This window comes from Necator americanus, chromosome II, assembly GCF_031761385.1.
Source record: "Necator americanus strain Aroian chromosome II, whole genome shotgun sequence".
NCBI classification, from domain to species: Eukaryota; Metazoa; Nematoda; class Chromadorea; order Rhabditida; family Ancylostomatidae; genus Necator; species Necator americanus.
The window spans coordinates 9,663,006-9,682,048 of NC_087372.1; the positions used below are offsets into that span (position 1 = coordinate 9,663,006).

Consider the following 19,043-nt stretch of genomic DNA (forward strand, 5'->3'; position numbering starts at 1 on the left):
TTGACCTAGCTGAGAAACCTGTGAGGAGAATATAGAGATTCGAGATGTAAATCACAAGTATGAGCGTCCCTCCGCTCAATTCCTCTTAGCCGTTATGAAGAACTCCGTAGGAGCGGCGTTCTTTCCTACGAGGTACGTCAGAACGTGTCCTCTTGAACACGTTTCCCCTTTTCTGTCCCCTCAGCAACCTATTCTGTGCTTTTACTTGGGTAGGGGTGAAAAAGAGACCTCATTGATATTCAACCGCCTGCTTGCGTACGCGGTGTATGCAAACAGGTGGAGCGTTGTCATATGCCTCGTACGAGCAAACGCAGTTTTCCACGCCGTTTTTCAGGACGATTAATGGCGCTTTAGCGGGGTAACGGTCATTCTCGTGATCCACATCGCGAACTCTATATTTCCCTACAGGTCTCCCAACTACGTCAATTTCATGATACGCTACTGTTAACCAAGTCTTCAAGTGTTGAACCCTGAATCGAAAAACGCTAGTTATCATGATGAAGCAGATGGATATATGATATGACGAGTACACCAGTAAAGACAGTGAAGGAGTAATTGCAGTTTCCATGTATAATGCAACAGCACATCATGTAATGTAACGTGGCGTTTCGGTTAAGAATATTTCGGACGCGCAGCATAATTCATCTCATTCCCACAATTCTCACATAAATGTTTCGATGTGAAAACGACGACAAGCTTGTAAGATGAAGCATACTATGGACACTATGAATAGTTTCACGCTATAGAGGAAATTTCCATAGATCTGCAGATCAATACGTTTTCGGCACTAAAAATTGCATTACAAATTGAAATATGAATGAAATATATAAATATAAACATAAATATAAATAAATATATGTGATATGAAGATCGACAGAAGAAACTGGAGGAAAATACGGGTGTCAATAAACGTGCAATCAAGTCAAAAAGTGATGCTAGGAGCATAATATTTTTACAGATGCAAAAAAAGGGAGACCCCATGTTCTCTCCTACTTAAACCATCAAGGGTTAAAGATACTGCTTCATTTGCTAAAAAAAAAAAAATAAAATGGACAGAAGTGCGACAAGTTACAACGACAATCGTTGGACCAAAGTCAAGAGCGACTGAGTGACATCAAGCGCAGTACAGGAAGACCGCCAACGTGACGGTTCGAATTTTTTGCGAGGAACCCTTCAAAGATGAAATTCAGGTTCTTCGTGTCCACACATGAAGAAAGAAAGAAGTAACAGTGAACTCCTACGCGTGATTGGAACTAATGGAGGTATTATTGGCACCCGCTCGAGCAATTCGTAGAGAAACGGCATAGGTGATACGGGTGGCACTGTGTTGTTGTATTCTAGAACAAAATCTTGTTATTATCTCAAACTCTTAATGACCACTTTTTTTAATCATCTCTTCAAACGCGCTACGCTCTCTGTACCCAAAACGATATGTAGACGGGTCAAAACGACATGAATCACGAGTGTAGTTACGGTGCATTTGCGTGCACGGTCGAAAAGGCACGATGGAAGCAGCAGCTGGAACCGAGTTGGGACCGTCGCCAGCTGCAGCGATGGGTGATGCCAGCAAGGGTTTCACCACGCTCCTAGCCTCTACCTTTCACCGAACCGCTTCAAGAAAAGCCGTGTACGCAATTGCGTACGTGCTTCATGTCGTTTCGACCCTACTATACAATCGAGCCAAAACGGCTTGAAGCTCGGCGCGCGTGCGTAATCGCACGCGCTCGAAACAGCGTAGTGGTGCAGCGACTCGTACCGAGCGAGTCCCACGTTGACACCAATCATTACTGCAGTCCAAGTGAAGTTAGCGATGGTCCAACCTCGCCAATCGCTAGCTTCACTGAGTCACTTACGCAAATGCACTGAGCTTCAGAACGTTTTGATTCGACTACATTCGTTAGCATCTAGGAAATAGCAATCGCTAAGGTAAACAATAAAAATCCCTAAATCAAACAATGGTATGAAGGGTCTCTAGGTGCGTCACTTGTTGTTGTCAAAATTATTATTCATCTTCATTGATGGCACGAACTTACCTTCGTCTGACCATAGTTAAAATGGGATTTCGGTCACTTGAAATCGTCAGTGAAAGGCATTCTCACAGAAATAAGGAAGAAAGTTCTTTTCACCGGATTTGACTCTTATCATCATAATGCAGTCCAGTGAGCTTTTCATCTCTTATCTAAAGTAGCAACAAAGAAAATAGAAGTTGCATAGGGGATCCTGAACGGACTGAAGAATGACGTTGAGACATGAACTAGAAGATCTCAGTAGCATATCGTATCAAGTGAGAGCTGCGTAAGAACTAAGACTTTGGATTGCTCGCTCGCCGTGGTGCAAGCAGAAATTGCTGTGAAGGTGGGAAAATCGACTAAGAGTACCCTCGAGGCGTTCACACGCGCTGTGTTTCCGCTGTTCGGTATTGCATCATCAAGCACCATGACTAGAAGGATTTGTGGATTTCTGTATAGTGAACTGGAAAAGACAATATTAACGAAAAGAAGTATTGCAAGAAGCCGACAATACGTATATTCTCAGGACTGTAAGTTTTCGAATAGTAGTTATGCAATAAACGATAACTAAAGGATAATTGCAATATTAGATCTGAAGCCTTTTATACGCGATACCACATACCAGTACACCACGTGACCGATGTCTAGTCGATGAGATGGAATGTACACATCTCCGATGCGCAGCTTAGTCAACAATGGAATTCAAATTATACTTACGTAAATGTCGTCGATGAATGAAGAACCATCACCTGCACAAGTGTGCACAATGACAACGAAAAAGCCTCTTTCAACACTTAGGAGGATGAGAGATTAACAGAAATCGAGCAAATCAACAAAAGAGGGGCATAGATCCTGTTTGCAAAGATTCGAGGACCTTTAATACGAACAGACGTGAAACTCGATACCCACGCCAACCACGGCAACGCCCACTGGTGAACGGGAGTTGACGTAGAAATAGAACCACGTGTCAGGCAACGGTAGTGGTTAAAAAAAAACATCCACGGGAATCTTCGATCTCGAATTTTTGTGTTGTCGATGCAGATAACTACTATATTAATACAACGAATATTCTAAAAAAAAACGCGAGCAGTATTTATCAGTAAACGCGCCCATTCCGCCGAAATCGTACACTGGTCTGCGCTCACCGATGGATCAACGAATTGCCAGTTTACAGAATCAAAACGACTTATCAAACCGAGAACAGCCAGTTACTGAGAACAAATGCATTAATATTGCAATACATCAAAACGTTTCCGTGCGAAAAAAAAGGACAAGGAAGACCTTTGCGACAAATAATAATAAGACAATAATTTCGTATTATATTATAGAATGGTGTTTCATTTGCGAAAAGGAATGTGGAACAAATGGCAGAGCAGTTTCGAAAGTATACCTTCTCTATTGGAACATGATCGTTCATTGTCACCCATTTGAAAAACAGGCCAGCTCATGATTTATATACGTTCTGGATTTTGTACATTTGACAAGTACTTTTTAAACAATATCATCACGCAGTAACAACAATTTAAACGAACGAGATATTTTTGAACCCAAAATTCAGATGTTTACTGAGCCCACGAGAAAGTATTAATTAAGGCACCATCATTCGGAACAGGAATTCAAGTGTGATTGTAGAGAATTGGAGAAAGATCCGCGGGGTTATCGAAGAGGTGAAGTAAAAATATTTCTTCTAAGAGGTGAAATAAAAGTAGCAAAAAGTGAAACTTCCAAATTTCTAACGTACATGTGATAGTCGGAGTCTGCGCTCCGACCGCCTTCACTTTTGGACGGTTGGCGGTGTTCCTCATCACTTGAGCTGCACTCCATAAGTTATATCCCCCTTCAACTGAGGAGAGTAGGGGTCCTCTCTATCGCCCCCATGTCGCGTAATGTGTCCGTTATCTCTTCATCGCACCTATGTTGCGTAATGTTCATCTATCCTTTTGTGCGGAATAGGGCAGCCCAGTAGACCTACCACTCAAGACCACTTGAGGTGCAGTTCAGTAAAACATTCAGAGATAAATAAGTCTTTATATTGAGGGTATTTTCCGAAAAAGAATGAGGAAATGGAGGGAAGAATACTAGAAGTAACCCCGCTTTTCGAATATTTTATAGATGACGATTACGAATTAAACGCTCCTTTTCGGTAATGAGGGCTTCACAAGAGAAACTGCAGCTCAAGAAACAAAAATAATCGTTCCCCGAATGGAATCATTATGCTTCGCAATAAACTATCTTCAGTTTTCATCTCTTTGAAGGCAACGCAGTACGAAACAGACTATGATGAGGTATCTGTGGGCAAGAATTAACATTAGCCCCGCTCATTTTCCCTTAATCTTCATTAAAAACATGGAAAACGGTATTTGTTCCTACGATGTACGTTAGAACGTGCACTTCTTGTGCACGCATCGCATCCACCAGCGAGCGGTCGAAGATCAAAGAGGTCTCCTCGCCAGGCCATTCAAATAAAACCAGCGGATAGGCTGCTGAGGAAACCGCCGGTAGCACATTTTCATGTACCTTGTAGTAAAACGTTGCTTCCACGCTTTTTTTTTCAGGAAGATCGGCGAAAATTAAGTGCCGTCACGCTCATTTTGGTCATCTGCACTCCTAACTCTATGATTGTCCACAGAGACCTCAACATCGTAAGTTTTCCGATACGCTGCCTTTAATCTATGCTTAAGTGCCAAACCCAACACTTTTCTTTTCGCAGAAAATTGCGGTATGCGAGGGGAGAAGAGGGGAATTGACTAATCAAACGTAAAGTCAATGTGGCATCAGCGGATTATTCAAAATGTAGCAAATAAAGGAAACAAACTAGATTTTTTTGCACGTAAACAGCTTGCCACTACACTACAACCTGAATAAGATGGTGTTAACCTCGACCTATGTGATAGCAGTGTAACTGATAAACAGATAGTACAAACCGCCAAAAAAAGAAGAAAAAGAAACAAATCAAATTGTTATATAGTTCACAGAACATTGGATATCTACTTACTGGAGAAAGATCTCGAATGAACCGCCAGTTGTAATGCTAATGTAGGTTCTCTGGTCTTATGGATTTTCAGCCGCGAATCTGGCGCTATACGCATCACCCCAAATCCAATATTGCCGCACATAACAAGCATGATGACCACAAAAAAGACCACATGACTGACTATCTGACCTAGAATCAGGAGGATTAATGACGGCCTGTTCTGGAGCAATTACGAAAGAAAGGACTATGGACGGGGAAAAACTTTCGTAATAATCTGTATCGAAAAACAAAAACGCAATCAAAAAACTGATTAGAAACACGCCAACTGCCAATATTTCGAGCGGGGGGAAGAAGCAATGAAGCAGGAGCAACCCACTCTAAGTACGAATCAATCGTGAAAAATGACAAAGATGTCGATGCGAGTTATTGGTGGTAAAAAAAAAGAATATAGCGACGGCTACGCTGCTAGCACTTTACTCACCAGTGAGCAAATCTAATAAAACTGCAGCAGAGCAAATGGTTTATTGGAAAAACTGCAGTACACTCGTGACTAACACCTCGTCACACTCTGTAAGGCGCTTAATTGCAAATCGCTCGACAGTTGTGATTAAGACGTCCACAACAGCGGAAAAAACTAGTTATGAGTGAGTTCTCGATACTATGTAATGAACCAAAGAGGGTTCTGAAGAGAAAAAAGGCACAGTCAGAGTCGATGAATTTGAGATTGTCCACTATTCACAAGTCCTCCCAAATCCTACCAATTTCGTGGAGGAGGGAGGAGGTGGACGGCAACAGCAAATGTTATTCCTCTTCTGAGACAAAGCACAGACAATTCATCTTTTTCAACCGACGCTGTTTCCACAATTACCTTTCTATTCCACCGTATCTTCGATCAATCAAAAGCTAAAAGAAGCACTACTGTAGCATTAGACTGAGATTAGTCCATCCAGAAGCATTGTTCTGTACGGAGGTATTTTTCGCTAAAAATTTACAAACATGGAAGAAAGCTATGACTCGTTTTAGCCGTTACAGCTTTGGCGTTACACCATCGCCCACCGAAACGGATTGCGAATTCTAACGTGTACTAAAAAAAGCAGCTCTCATGTTCCACGTTATTGATTATTCAAGCTCCTTTTGTTCTTTTTCCGTCTTTCCCTTGAACACGAAAACAACAAGAACACAAAAATTAAAGAAGGCGGATACGGGAAGTTTCTGCGGACCTCTTGTCTTGTTGCATTTTATAGTGTTTAACTATTTTCTCGCATAATAGTGCATCAATGGGCTTAATACGGTTATGTAGTCTTGACAAAGTCCTTTTCCATCAATTTTATCGTTTATTTTGCTCCTAGGGACCCTCTAGGATCTTATTTCGTACGAATATATTTCCTGTCCTATTTTCGTAATTGTGCATAGTTATCGTTTGTGGAAACCATGATCATAATAAAATTAAATTCCTGTTAAAAGAAGGCTGAGTGGGACAGGACAAAGCTCCTCAAAAAAACGGGGCACAAATCCAATTCACTGCAGAACGAAGTCTTTGTGAAGATATTATAGAAACCGTAGAAACTATTGAACTAGCTATAAAGGTTTGGGACTCTTGGGACTATGATTATAAAAGATGTGAATTATGCACAATTAACCATAAAAATGGGATAGTATATAAGTCCATGAGAAATATTATCTTAGAGGAGTCATAAAAGCAAAGTAAATGATAAAGCTGAAGAAGACTTCACTAAGACTATTTAATCCTATTCATGTATTGTCATTGTGTCACTGTGTTACAGGAAACTCAGTTGTCTAGGACAGAAAGTTTGGGAAACAATCAATAAACTTATTGTTAGTGGATTTCCAGTTTCTATTTAAAAAAAAAAAACTTTTTCACAAGAAAATTCAAAAATTCAGAAGTCAGCACATGCGGGGAGAAGTGAAACGCATAGAGAGGCGGTGAATTTCTAAATGAGCACTCGCTGCGTATTGATCCGAAACGAAGATTTCACAACTTTACGATAAGGAGTAACCCTGATTTCTAAGCCTGTAATAAAATGATTGGAATAGATCTACAAGGCAAATTTCAAGGTTTTTGTCGACAACCAAAAAAAAAGCAACCGATTTCTACGGTTATTGGCGAATTCGTATTCACTGAATCTGATTCCTACGAAAAATAAATCTTGTGGATAATATTGATACAACTGAATTTTAATGAGAGTTTCATGTTCAATACAATGGAAACTCCATGTAAATTCGAAAAAAAACACACACATGCTAATTTTCTAGAGTTTATGTTCAATTTTACTCGTATTTCGAGGTATGAATGATCTCACGAAAAGGATTGAAGTAGTTAGAGCCAATAAAAGTGAAAATTATGAAGCGAGGGTGGACAAGTAAAAATGCAAAATTTTGGCATGAAAACGAATAAGGAACGAAAAATTTTCGCCTTCAAAGTATTGGCACGGCTTTTCTGAGGAGAAGAAAGCACAAAAAAAGGACTGGCAAGAATTTGCATTCGAATAAAACCAGCAGTCAGCAATTAAAACAGGGAAACAAGTCAAGAAAATAATTTTGTTTGCTCTCCACTTGTTGAACATGAACGAACGGCTAGCGTGTAAAAGAAAGCAAACGAGTGAAAACAAAAAAAAAAAACTGCACTTCTCCTTCCGATTCACTTAAAAATACTAAGATAAATAATAAGAACAAGTCAGACACATTAAGCAAGAGAATCAAACAGATAAGAGTTTATCTTTATTTTTTTTTTCGTTTTTTTGACGTCTAGTAAAGTTATCTGCAAGAACACAATCGCCAATAAAGTCAAAGAAGGGGTTCTCAGCAAGTGCAATGGATTTGCTGAATAATTTATGAGAGCATTAGAAAGGCGTTAAAAAATCTACATAGATGCGCTCCTTGCAAGTGTAGGCTGGAGCAGAGTTTTGAACAAGCAGTCAATTTTGAAAAAAAAAGTTTTCAGTATTAGAAAAATATAGTGACAAAACATGCTACGAAGACGCTTCGTTGTAAAAAGCATGAAGACAAAGATATATTCAAAAACAACCGCACCGATTTTCATGTTTTTTCTTTTCAACTAAGAAAAGAAACTGTGTCCAATCGGAACTTTTCAGCACATCTTAAAATCGAAAACAGTTAATTGTAAGTGACAATGATTAGCACTTACCAGCGAAAACACTTCAAAATTGATTTCAGAATCTCAAATTTCAGAAGAAAGAGACAATTTTACAAACACTGGGGAATCAATGACTAACATAGCATTTCCCTTAATTACAAAGAATTACAAAGAAAAACTGTATACAATGGTCTCGAGAAACGTCGATGATAGGAATCTACTGATAAACAACTATTGATAAAGAAAAAGATGATAATTATGCGAGAGTTTCTCGTAGCCAAAAAGAACTTAGGAAAAAAAAGAAGTTTGAATGTGTTAAACAAGTCAATTTCGATGAGCAATCAAAGTGTCAGGAAGCAGTATCGACTGATTTGTAACATGCTTTTCCGATCATAGCATGATAGTGTCGTGTACGACTAGTTGTGAAGGACACGTGTTAGTTCCTATAAAAGAAAAGAGAAACAATAGACCTAATAGGTGCCTATATAAAACCCTTGTGACTCGTAGTTGTGGTACGTGGTGGTCTGCTGAGTTAACAAGTCTAGCTAATGAGGTAAGTACTAGCCTATGTGTTGCCGTTGAGTTTGCTTACCGTTTGAGTGCTTTCTGTAGGGTGATGAGGCGCTTGAGGGAATAAGTCACTAATGGCTTTGAGTTTTCCAGGCTCTGACGAAGGCGATAACCCCGAAACGTTAGCCGTTGTTAAATAAAGACGATCAATACCAATCTTGGCTACAGCTCAAAGAAATCAATTGAAACTACGTTTCAACATGCCGAGATTCAAAAGACAGTCGAACATGGGCAATAAACCTAACTTCGGTCATAAGTGAAAAAAAAGAACGAATATGATATTTTCATATGTTTTTTATTGCTGTGTCGTCAGGCCGCCATCCTACTACGAAAATTGGAAAGCTGGGGAGAGAGAATACGTTAGTACACGCCATACTGCTTTCCGCTTTCACATGGGTTGTAATTTTCATTCTCATTCATTCGAAATTCTAAAGTGCTGCGCATTAGAAATCTAATTTCCTTTAGTACATATTTCCTCCGACCACTGTACTTCATTTCGAGTTTGTTGCCCAAGGTCGCTAAGCAATATTAGATTTCTGGGACGGAAAAAACTTCTACTTCACGTGAAATTCCCTTAATTCTGAATATGAATGATAAGTTGAACACCTTAAATTGACGTATGGGAAAATTCTGAAGGATTTCGGCGTAATTCGTCCGCTGGCCCGTAATATTACATGCACTTTCTAACATATGACTGAAACAAGCAAAATCTTTGAATGACTTATCAACGACTTCTCGATTAGACTGAGACTCTATCAACATCATGTCTATGGTAACCGAACCAAAACGGAAAATTGGTTACGTGTGAACGAGAATCATAACATGAGAAAGAAGAAAAAACGTCTTGCGGATAAAAACTCGCAGAACTTACAGTAAACGAACACTAATGGGACTGGAGTACCTCATGCGTAGGAGAACAAGATTGTCTCCGAGTGCACGCGGGTGTGCATCACGGTCGGCACCTACGCAATAAAAATGATGCATGTCAACATAAAGGTCAATTCTGCAACGGTTCACGATTTGTGTTGACGGAGATAAACACAACTCCTCATTAAATAAAAGCATGTACACGAAATTGAATAATCGACGCACATATAGCACAGCTGCTTGCACGCTTCTGAATCAATAGTTCCATTCCAGAAAAAAAGCAAAGCCACGCAATGCGTGTGGAAAAGGACAGATTCTATGAGGGGAGGAAGGCAGTAGTACAAATAAGAAATAATTCATTCTAAGAAAATAAAAGCAAAGTCTCGACAACAACAGTATACCTCAACTCACTTCACTCTAGTCCATCACAATCATATTTTCCAACAAATTCATCGGGATAGTGAAAACAATGTAAAACTACTAACAATTAAATTTACTCGTAATGCAAATACGAGTAGTAAACGAACTATGCATGTTTGTTTAGGGGAAAAATTAATTACTGTATCTGTGATTACACGCAAAACATTTAAGGCGACGTGAGCGAGAGGTTCGTCAGTTTAGTGGATGGTTATTGCTTGGTTCTTTTCTCGAAACGTTTGGACTTTTCGAAATGGATAGGGCAGGTTGGATGTGATTTGTCGATTAATACCAGGATTTTTCGGTCCTCATACGGTTTTGTTATTATTGACATTGAAGAAGGTGTCTTCTTTTACGATTAGCGAACGGAATAGAATTCATAGGTTGGTACGTTGGAGGATAATGTGGTTGGTTTTATGTACGTTAGTTATCCTAGTAAGTGGATTCCTGTAAATAGTGACTACTATACTATGCCTAGTGTTGCATAAATAATTCCACGTTCTCTTCCTTTTTTTCCTTTGTTCTTTTTTTTCCTTGTTTTCATAAGGGACGAGAGGAGAGGTGTTGTTTTTTTTTTCCATTGTTTCACAGATGATTCATGTTTTTACACTGAAAACTATGACTACGTGGAAACGGCTAAGTGTATAGTCCTGTAGTCCTGTCCAGTCCTTCATTGGCTCATTTCTCGAAACGTCACACAATTGAATCATCCGCAACGTGCAACGAGCAGCGGACGTGAAGCTTGTATGCGTCATGGTTTCAAAGAGATTTTTTTTTTCTAAACGTCAACGTTATTTCATTGAGAACGGAAGTTGAAAAACTGCGGTAATTGCGAGCACGCGATGTGTGTGGATTGTTCTCAACCCGGGTTAAAAACTAATGTGACTCAAACACACGTACGCGCATCACATGTTCGTACAGCCGGGTCAAAATGTCCTGAAGCTTGGTGTAATTGTGCAACCAGTTAGGCTCGATTTTTTGCACTTTTATTATTTAAAGCGAAGATGGGATAAGCACATCCTCTCAGTGTCGCCTTCGAAAGTCGTGTTTTTCCAAACCCTAAAACAGTGACGTCATTTCTCAATTAATATCAAATGCCACCTCCGCAGCACAGTTTTGCACTTTACGATTAAAAAAAGTAACTGAAGGCTAGAAGCAGTGAGTAGAGTGTGTCGGAGCATAGAAATATTTCGCTGTTTAAGTTGTTGATAGATCGCTATCCTAATTTAGAGCTGGAAATAGGTCTGCAATAAATAAAAACACTAAACAACAGGTTCTTATTGCGCAATTAGGTTAATAGTGCAAGTTAGGTGTGTATTTCATAGCTTCCAACCATCCAGGACTATACGCCACTTCTCTGTTAACTAGCTTTATAGGAGATATTTATTGACCTCCTTAAACATAACGTAAGGTCGAAATATATACTACGTACAGTACAGTACAGTACTCAATGCATTATTACGCTACAAATATAGTGTCCCTCGAATGTGTTCAATCAGGTGACCGCAACGCGTCCGCTACAGCGCATCCCAATCCAAAGCGAGCTGCGATCACGCGACTAAACATTCTCAGCATTCACTGCATGTGTGCAGTGTAAAAGTGTTCCCATACGTGTATAATATATAGTGTATTCCCATAAGCGTCTATGTGAGCGATGGTGTTTTCGAGAATTCGCACATACTAAACCCGATTGGATATGCTATATTTTAATTTACTTTACGGTTGTTTCCCAAGATTGTATCCGTTTTTTTGTTATTATACATTTTTTCCCAGTACCATGTATCCTTTATTTCACATAATTGTTCCGAAAAAAAGTAGTTCAGACCTAGTGCAACAGTTTGCGTCTAGGCAGAACTAAGCACATGTCAAACAGAGGGAGATTCTTGGTACGTAGCTATGTTTCTTTTTAGTGTCAAACATAGGGAAGATTCTTTAGGACACAGTTATGTGTGTTTTTAGTCCCGGTCATACTTTCTCATGTTCGTCTTGACATCTACGTTGAAAAACATTTTTTTTTTGCACACAGCTGGGATTTAAATTGCCAGGAATAGTACGGTGTTGTATACTGACATTTGTTATTTGACGGATGATTTGTTTGTTCAAATTTATCTGGCAAACTAATATCCATTACAGCCAACCGAAACATTCTCTGGGAGCTGAACATTTTCAGAAACGAATAGCTTGGTCGAACAATTGAGGGAATAAGTGACTGTAATTTGTTAACGATTAAAAACGACCAGAGGTTCTTAACCAAAGTGATTAAAATTTTATTTGAAAGTCATAATTTACAGACAACATCTTTACCGATACCATTTCTAATAAGAATCGGTTTACGGTGTACAAAACTATCAAAACCGAATTTTCCGCCAATCTGTCCCATGCCGCTATTGCCGACGCCACCAAATGGTACACTATTGACTGAAAGTAATATTTTTTTTTGCAATTTACCAGGATTATAACGGTGCAGCGGAGATGAATAAAACTCAATAAGGATCACTTCATGATCATAACTTGGTTGGTTCCATAAATGCACGCAATGGTTGTGTAGGCGGCCAAAGAGCAAGGAAAAAACTGATGAGGATCAGTTCTCGCTAGTTTTTACGATGAACATTTTCCAGTACTACACAGTTTTTTTGATGCATCGAAGTTGCGAGATTTACTGTTTTGTAACTAAATTTTTGAAAGATGGAGAGACAAGTCACGCCCGCTCCATACAAACTGTCATTATCACGTAAGGGTTGCGCGGAGATACCGTTCGCCCAAAAAAACATCGACAAAGGATTTTTCGAGCGAGCAAAGTTCCTTTTCTTTCTTGGCGGCGGTGTATGATGGAATTATGGACAATAATTAAAACTGACCCCAAGAGTGCATCATAACGTCATTGACTGTCACACCACCACTTGAAGTTTCCCTTAGAAAACGTTTTGTCTAGAAATTGAAGAGAATTAATGACTTCTGAAAATGTAGGGGTTTACACGTACGACCTTCTCTAGATCCTTAGTGAAAAGGTATGCGCCTAGCGGTTTTTCGTGGTCGTTAACGTAGTCGAGCGATTCGTCGAATGATTTTACCGTCAAAATTGGTAGAAATGGTCCGAAGATCTGGAAAATGTGTGAATGAATCTGGAATGTATATTCGGCTGAGATGATCGGATATGACAATGCACACCTCATCTTTCATGAATTCGTCATCCTTGTCGATTTCAATAATGTGTGGAGGGATGAATTTATCCGCACGATCCAACTCACCATCGGCTTTGTATACGACGCGTCCTTTGGTTTTGGACAACAGCGACGAAAGTCGGCTGCAGATGAAAATCAATTAGGAATCTGTCGAGATGAAGTAATGCACGAAAAAAGAAAGAATCAATCATAAAACGTTTTGTCTCAGCGAACAGAGCTACAAATTTATGCCTACTTTACGTACGTAGAACTGTTGGAAAATTAGGTAGAAATTTTCCGGGTTGAAGTCTATTGGAAGTTCTTGTTGGACTTTCGATAGAAAAATGGAGAATTCAATAATCAGAACAAAAACAAAAAAAAACGCACTCAAAATGTCTCTCATTCACTATACGTGCATAAGTTTTGCTCTCTTTGATCGGAGCCATAGCGTCAAGCACCTTAGCGAGGGCCGCGATCAATTTCGGTTTCACCTCTTCAGTCGTAAGAACCTGAAGATCTCAAGTAGGCTACCCTCAGTGTCTTTGGATAAAGTAAACATTTCATAATGAAGCATGGAAGTAAATAACCCACATAATCAGCTGACAAACATATTTGTCCACAATTTATAGTTTTTGCATTGATAATCTTCCTAGCGGCATCATCGAGATCGGCGTCCGGCTCCACCAGGACGGGGCTGAAGTGCAAGAAATAGTAGTTCGAATGTTCTTTTGTCTTGAAACCTCGGCATATTCTGTCTGTGTTTTGTTATAGTGTGTCTGCGAGGTTTTTAGATGGAACCTTTATTTGCCTGAAGTTCCGGCTTCTTCGCCGTCTTCAGAAGCCTAAATAGAGGATGATTGGAGCAATGAATAATAGGAATGGATGCCTGTCGGTAACGAATGAGTTCTTGCCACTTGTACCGCTCTGTGACCTATAACCGCCTGATATTCTGTGTAGATCAAATCATCCATATCGTCGCTGGTGATCTACACGCAGTAATACTCATTCGTTGGTACACTGAGTGACAAGTGCGTACAACCAGCCACGCCACATCCCGTGGAGCAGCACGTAAGACCATTTTCAATGTAGATGGGTCTCTGTTTACACACTACCCTGAACGACTATCGAAACACTGACCCAGGATAGTGTGGCACTTGACGGGATAAACATAGCATTGCTCCAGTCATCCTTTATTTAGGCCTCTGAAGACGGCGAAAAGCCGAAACGTCAGGCAAATAAAGGCTCCATCTAAAAACCTCGCAGGCACACTATAACAAAGCAGGAAATAGTATTTGGTTGGAAATGTTGATCTATCAGAAAGAAATAATGATGCCAATACGGCAGCAAAACCAAAATTTTATGTGTAATTTATAATTTATAATCAAAAACATGTTCACAGCCGCCTACTGCCTGTCATCGCTCGTGCAACATCGCGTGGGCAATTCTTTCTCTATCAAATTATATTATTTCTCCCCATGTCTTTTCTGTTTCATCTTATCTTTTTTTCAAATCCTCGATTCAGAATGGATTCAAAGTCGGTGGGAGACATTTTGAAGAAATGAAATACAAATTTCGGTAGGTAGAAAATCCTTCTAAGAATTATCAGAAGATTCGGGAATGAGAGACGGTTCAAATGGATTTCCTCTATCAGATTAAGGGAATTTCAACCCATTTACATATCTCAGCTCATCCTTCTAGCATTTCTTACACGATCATTGTTGAATCGATCAGAAGTACGTGGGAGTTACATTAACCGCGCATTTCTTGCTATATCTCGAATTATCTTACTTTTTTCCTCCCAGTTCGAGTGTGACTGGTGTGAGGTTTTTGGCCGCTGCTGCCATGACCACCCTTGCAACAGTCGGGTTTCCAGTGTATACAATGTGATCAAACCGCTCTTCAAGAAGCGCTGTTGTCTCAGGCACTGCTCCCTCCACAGTTGCGAATACGTTCTGAAAATGATCTTTCAGTTTTTTTTTGTATTTGCTGATAGCATTGTTTTAAAGGCAGCGCATCGGGAAATTGACGTAGTGTGAAGGCCCGATGGAAAACGTAGAGTTCGGGGTATAGATTAAATAGATTAAGGGATTATGAGCGTTATTTCAGATTTCCCCCAATCTTTGGACTCGTTCCGGTTCCCCCAGCAGCCTTTTCGTTAGTCTTACCGAGGCTACCGAAGAGACCTCATTGATTTCCTTTCCCTCATTGATTTATCTTTTTTCTATGAGGAACGAGGAGGATACTGAGATGCATGGCTGCCAAATGGCGCTTTTAGTTCTTATTTGCGTGCCACCAATTTAGCTCAGTTCAACACTAAGGACAAACCTTGTCAAAATACTTTGTCACTAGACCCGAAAACAGGGACGAAAATGCAGGTGCGAATTCTGACAGCTTCAAAATCACGGTGTTACCTAAACCATATGAATTTTTCATTTATGAATCGGCTGAAAATACAGAATATAATTCTGTAGAACACCTCCAGCAAGAGCTGAAGCGAACGGCATTGAAGTGATCAGCGGGAAATTCCATGGACTAATCACTAACACCACACCCAACGGTTCTGGCATCATCACGACGTCATCTTCACTGGTGAGGTTCGAAGGTGTATCCACCTGAAAAAATCTCTACTGATTGTATAGCAAACATACCGTATACTTGATAAGATCACCTTTGTGGGAGCATTCCATTGATCAAGATTATCTAATAGCTCGTCAACTGCTCTTATCGAACTACCTACTTCACGAGTTCCATCCTTTAAAGAATAAAGTTTCTAGGAACGTATAGGAATGCTGTAAAAGTAAATGAATGTTCACCCTGTGTAGGTCTTTGAAAATGGCTTTCACGATTTCCTCATGATGATCTTCGATCATTTTCTTCACTGTCGTTAATGTCGCATGTCGCGCTTTCAAACATCGCGTCCCACCACTTCTAAAGAATTGCCGTTGAGCGTCGACCAGCTGAAAGTAGCAGGAATAGTAGGACTGGTGCCTATCTGACACTACAGAAAGTACAATTTTGCAGGTCTTCCGTTTTTGTTAAAGACAGCACATAGTCGGCTCAAAACGACATAAGGATCGTTGCAGTTCCGTAGGCGGGTGCATTCGGCGCAGCTAGCGGTTTGGATTGAGGTGAAACCATCACGAAGTTTTACTTGAATAGGTTCTTGGAAGAACCTCACTGAGTATCTTCCGCAACGTAGAGTGGTGCTAGCAATGGTCCCTCGTCGATGTTACGCTACGCTTTGAGCGCAGTCGCCTACGCAGCTACACCGAGCTTCATGTCCTTTTGATCCCACTATACCGCGAAACTGACGGTATTCGCATCTCTACCTTATAAGGCTTTTTTTGTTAACACGCTTCAGTAGCTTATCCTTAGGTTTTACTTGAATAGGTTTCTGGAAAAACCTCACTGAGTATCTTCCGCAGATAGAGAACGTGCATACGGGGTGGCGCGTTATAAAGTGCCTAGCTTATAAAGGAAAATTCGGACTCGAAGGCCGTTCCCAAGCCGTTTTTCAGGACGATCAGGCGAAATTGAGCGTGAACACGGACATACTGGTAATCTACATCCGACACCGTATCTTTTCGTTGAAAGATTCGTGTCCATTTCGTGGTATGCTGCCTTGAAATTCCTCCAAAAAAGCTTAACTAAAACAAGCTATGAGACTATAACAAGATTGGAGGTACTCAGTCACTAGATGTTGCCCGCACAATTCAGATTCTGTGAGCTCTATCTGCGAAATGACGAAGAATTATAAAGAAAACATTTTATGTATTACAAGCTTCTAGAAACTATGTACTACCCTTCTACTTCTGATTTCCATTCACTTTAGTCTGTTCTGATTCTCGTAACTATTGCTCGCATCGTTTATACTTCACTGCTGTCGTTTATACTTGAATTTACTAACATTTGAAAATGCAAGATTTGATGGAACCGTTAGCAGCACAATATTTTCTCTTGGTAAATTTTAATAAAGTTAAAGTTAAAGTTTCTGGCGTCAATCAATCCGCTTGGGATGCGCTCCCACGTTCACTTCAATTCAGAATCCTTGAGGTTTAGGAACGTGTAACTGGCGTATGCAATGACTTGCGGTAGCTAGCCGATATGTCAAGTCAGTGTTTTTATCCTCCCAGACAAGTCTGGTACCAATTTATAGACCCCGCAGGGATGCAAGGCGTGATGAGCACTAGGGTGGATTCGAACCTCCGATCGATCGTGAAGGAAGCGGAACCTCTAACCGCTACACTACACCCGCCGTGGTAAATTTTAACAGATTAGAAAATTCAGAATGTTTATATTCCATCGAATCTTCACCTGTTTGAAAGAGACCATCGCTGAGAGGTGGGGCTTAGGAATGAGAGTATTCCTCCTGAATAGCTATGCAGTAATGTTAACTTAGGAAAGCATACACATTTTCGAAATATTAGGTTGAGGAATAAGTTCTTGCCGTTTTAATCGATCGTTTGTTTACAGCGATTCTTTTGTCGTAAGGCCAATCGTAATAGACCATTTTAAAGAGGTTTTTCTGCTCTACAAACCTGTTGTAACCATTTTTTCGATAACTAAATGTTGCCTTAATTTCAGGCCTCTGAAATGGACATTCCAGGCGGTAAAAAACAACATTTTCGACACCTTCTTTACTTCGCCTTTCGCCGAGGTCAAAAAGCCACCGAAGCTGCTCGGGATATTTGCGCCGTGTATGGAGAGGATGCTATAACTGCGAGGACTGCTCGAAATTGGTTTGCCAAATTCAAAAATGGCAATTTCGACCTGGACGACTCTCTCCGCTCTGGTCGACCTTCTGACTTCGACGAGGATAGTCTCAAAGCGCTTTTGAAGGAAGACGGCCGTCGATCAAGTCGGGAATTGGCCGAGAAGATGTACTGCGACCAAAAGACAATTTTGAACCATCTTCACTCGATGGGATTTGCCGAAAAACATCCTGCTTCACGACAACGCACGGCCTCACACAGCAAACATCGTCAAGCCGCCCTCCAAGAGCTCGATTGGGAAGTCCTTCAGCACCCACCGTACTCTCCGGACCTTGCGCCAACAGATTATCACCTTTTCCGCTCGCTGTCGAACCAAATGCGAGGTGTTACCTTCGACAACAACGAGGACCTCGAAAATTGGCTCAACAACTTCTTCGAGTCCAGGCCCGGCGGTTTTTGGCAAAACGGTATTAACAAGTTGGTCGAGAGGTGGGAGCAGGTCGTAAACAATGACGGAGAATACATAGTTGATTAATTGCTTGTTATAATTGTTGTAAAATATCAGGATTTTTCAATAAAGAAAAAACGGAAAGAACTTATTCCCCTACCTAATAAATTCACATTTGAAAAACAATAATTAATCAGACCAAAGCACAAGCTCTTAGTGTTAGGATATTGTTGGTGTACATTCGAAAAAAGAAAAAAAAAAGAAAGAAAATAGGCGATTGGACTGATGACAAAATAAGAAAGGGACTGTTGTTGCAAGAAAGTGATACCAAGGTAAGACAGGCGAGTGATTAACGGAGCGTAATCGCACGAAGCATTCACAAACAATTCGATAAGGGGAACGGAAAGAGCGAAAAGTATACATTGTAGTTTGAACTTGTGTAGATCATTGATCGTTGTATCCATGAAGAGAAGTAGCAGAAGTCAATCAAAAAACAACTAAAAGAAGGGGAATTAAAATAAGAAGAAAGAGAAAGAAGAAATATTTCCACTCAAAAGTATGCATTCAAAAGAAAGAATTCAAATTTAAAAGGAGTCCCATTATAAGTTTAAAAGCAAAATAATAAAATTATATCCACAGAACTTCTTGAATCCTAGTGATTTGAGTGTGGATTGAAGCGATGTGCTCGAATATTCTCTCATAATATCTCTGTTATAGGGGTGAACAACAACTGTGCCAGTTGGATACACTAATCTCTAACACTCTACCGA

General features: G+C 40.1%; 4 protein-coding genes across 5 annotated transcripts; 1 reads left to right on the forward strand and 3 right to left on the reverse strand.

The window, feature by feature from the left end:
• Positions 1–1,068: 1,068 nt before the first annotated feature.
• On the reverse strand, positions 1,069–5,157 carry RB195_017306 (uncharacterized protein; the record flags this gene model as incomplete). The annotated part of the gene is made up of 2 exons (XM_064184243.1): positions 1,069–1,171; positions 5,102–5,157. 2 exons carry the CDS (start codon positions 5,155–5,157, stop codon positions 1,069–1,071), a joined length of 159 nt encoding a protein of 52 aa, XP_064040124.1.
• On the reverse strand, positions 1,095–3,436 carry RB195_017307 (uncharacterized protein; the record flags this gene model as incomplete). Its single annotated transcript, XM_064184244.1, has 3 exons — positions 1,095–1,171; positions 1,242–1,337; positions 3,400–3,436. 3 exons carry the CDS (start codon positions 3,434–3,436, stop codon positions 1,095–1,097), a joined length of 210 nt encoding a protein of 69 aa, XP_064040125.1.
• A 3,357-nt stretch (positions 5,158–8,514) lies between the features above and the next one.
• On the reverse strand, positions 8,515–17,445 carry RB195_017308 (uncharacterized protein; the record flags this gene model as incomplete). Of its 2 annotated transcripts, XM_064184246.1 has the most annotated exons (16): positions 8,515–8,541; positions 9,275–9,362; positions 9,540–9,630; positions 12,263–12,370; positions 12,811–12,880; positions 12,937–13,053; positions 13,121–13,256; positions 13,501–13,622; positions 13,705–13,807; positions 14,902–15,065; positions 15,439–15,524; positions 15,590–15,601; positions 15,665–15,725; positions 15,782–15,865; positions 15,927–16,070; positions 17,428–17,445. In XM_064184246.1, the coding sequence occupies 16 exons, from the start codon at positions 17,443–17,445 to the stop codon at positions 8,515–8,517; spliced, it is 1,431 nt and encodes a 476-aa protein (XP_064040126.1). The 2 variants fall into 2 exon arrangements, with proteins under 2 accessions (XP_064040126.1, XP_064040127.1); XM_064184245.1 differs by lacking the exons at positions 8,515–8,541; positions 9,275–9,362; positions 9,540–9,630 and having other exon boundaries at positions 12,231–12,370; positions 15,590–15,725.
• A 261-nt stretch (positions 17,446–17,706) lies between these two features.
• Positions 17,707–18,360, forward strand: RB195_017309 (uncharacterized protein; the record flags this gene model as incomplete). Its single annotated transcript, XM_064184247.1, has 1 exon — positions 17,707–18,360. The coding sequence occupies one exon, from the start codon at positions 17,707–17,709 to the stop codon at positions 18,358–18,360; it is 654 nt and encodes a 217-aa protein (XP_064040128.1).
• Positions 18,361–19,043: the final 683 nt, after the last annotated feature.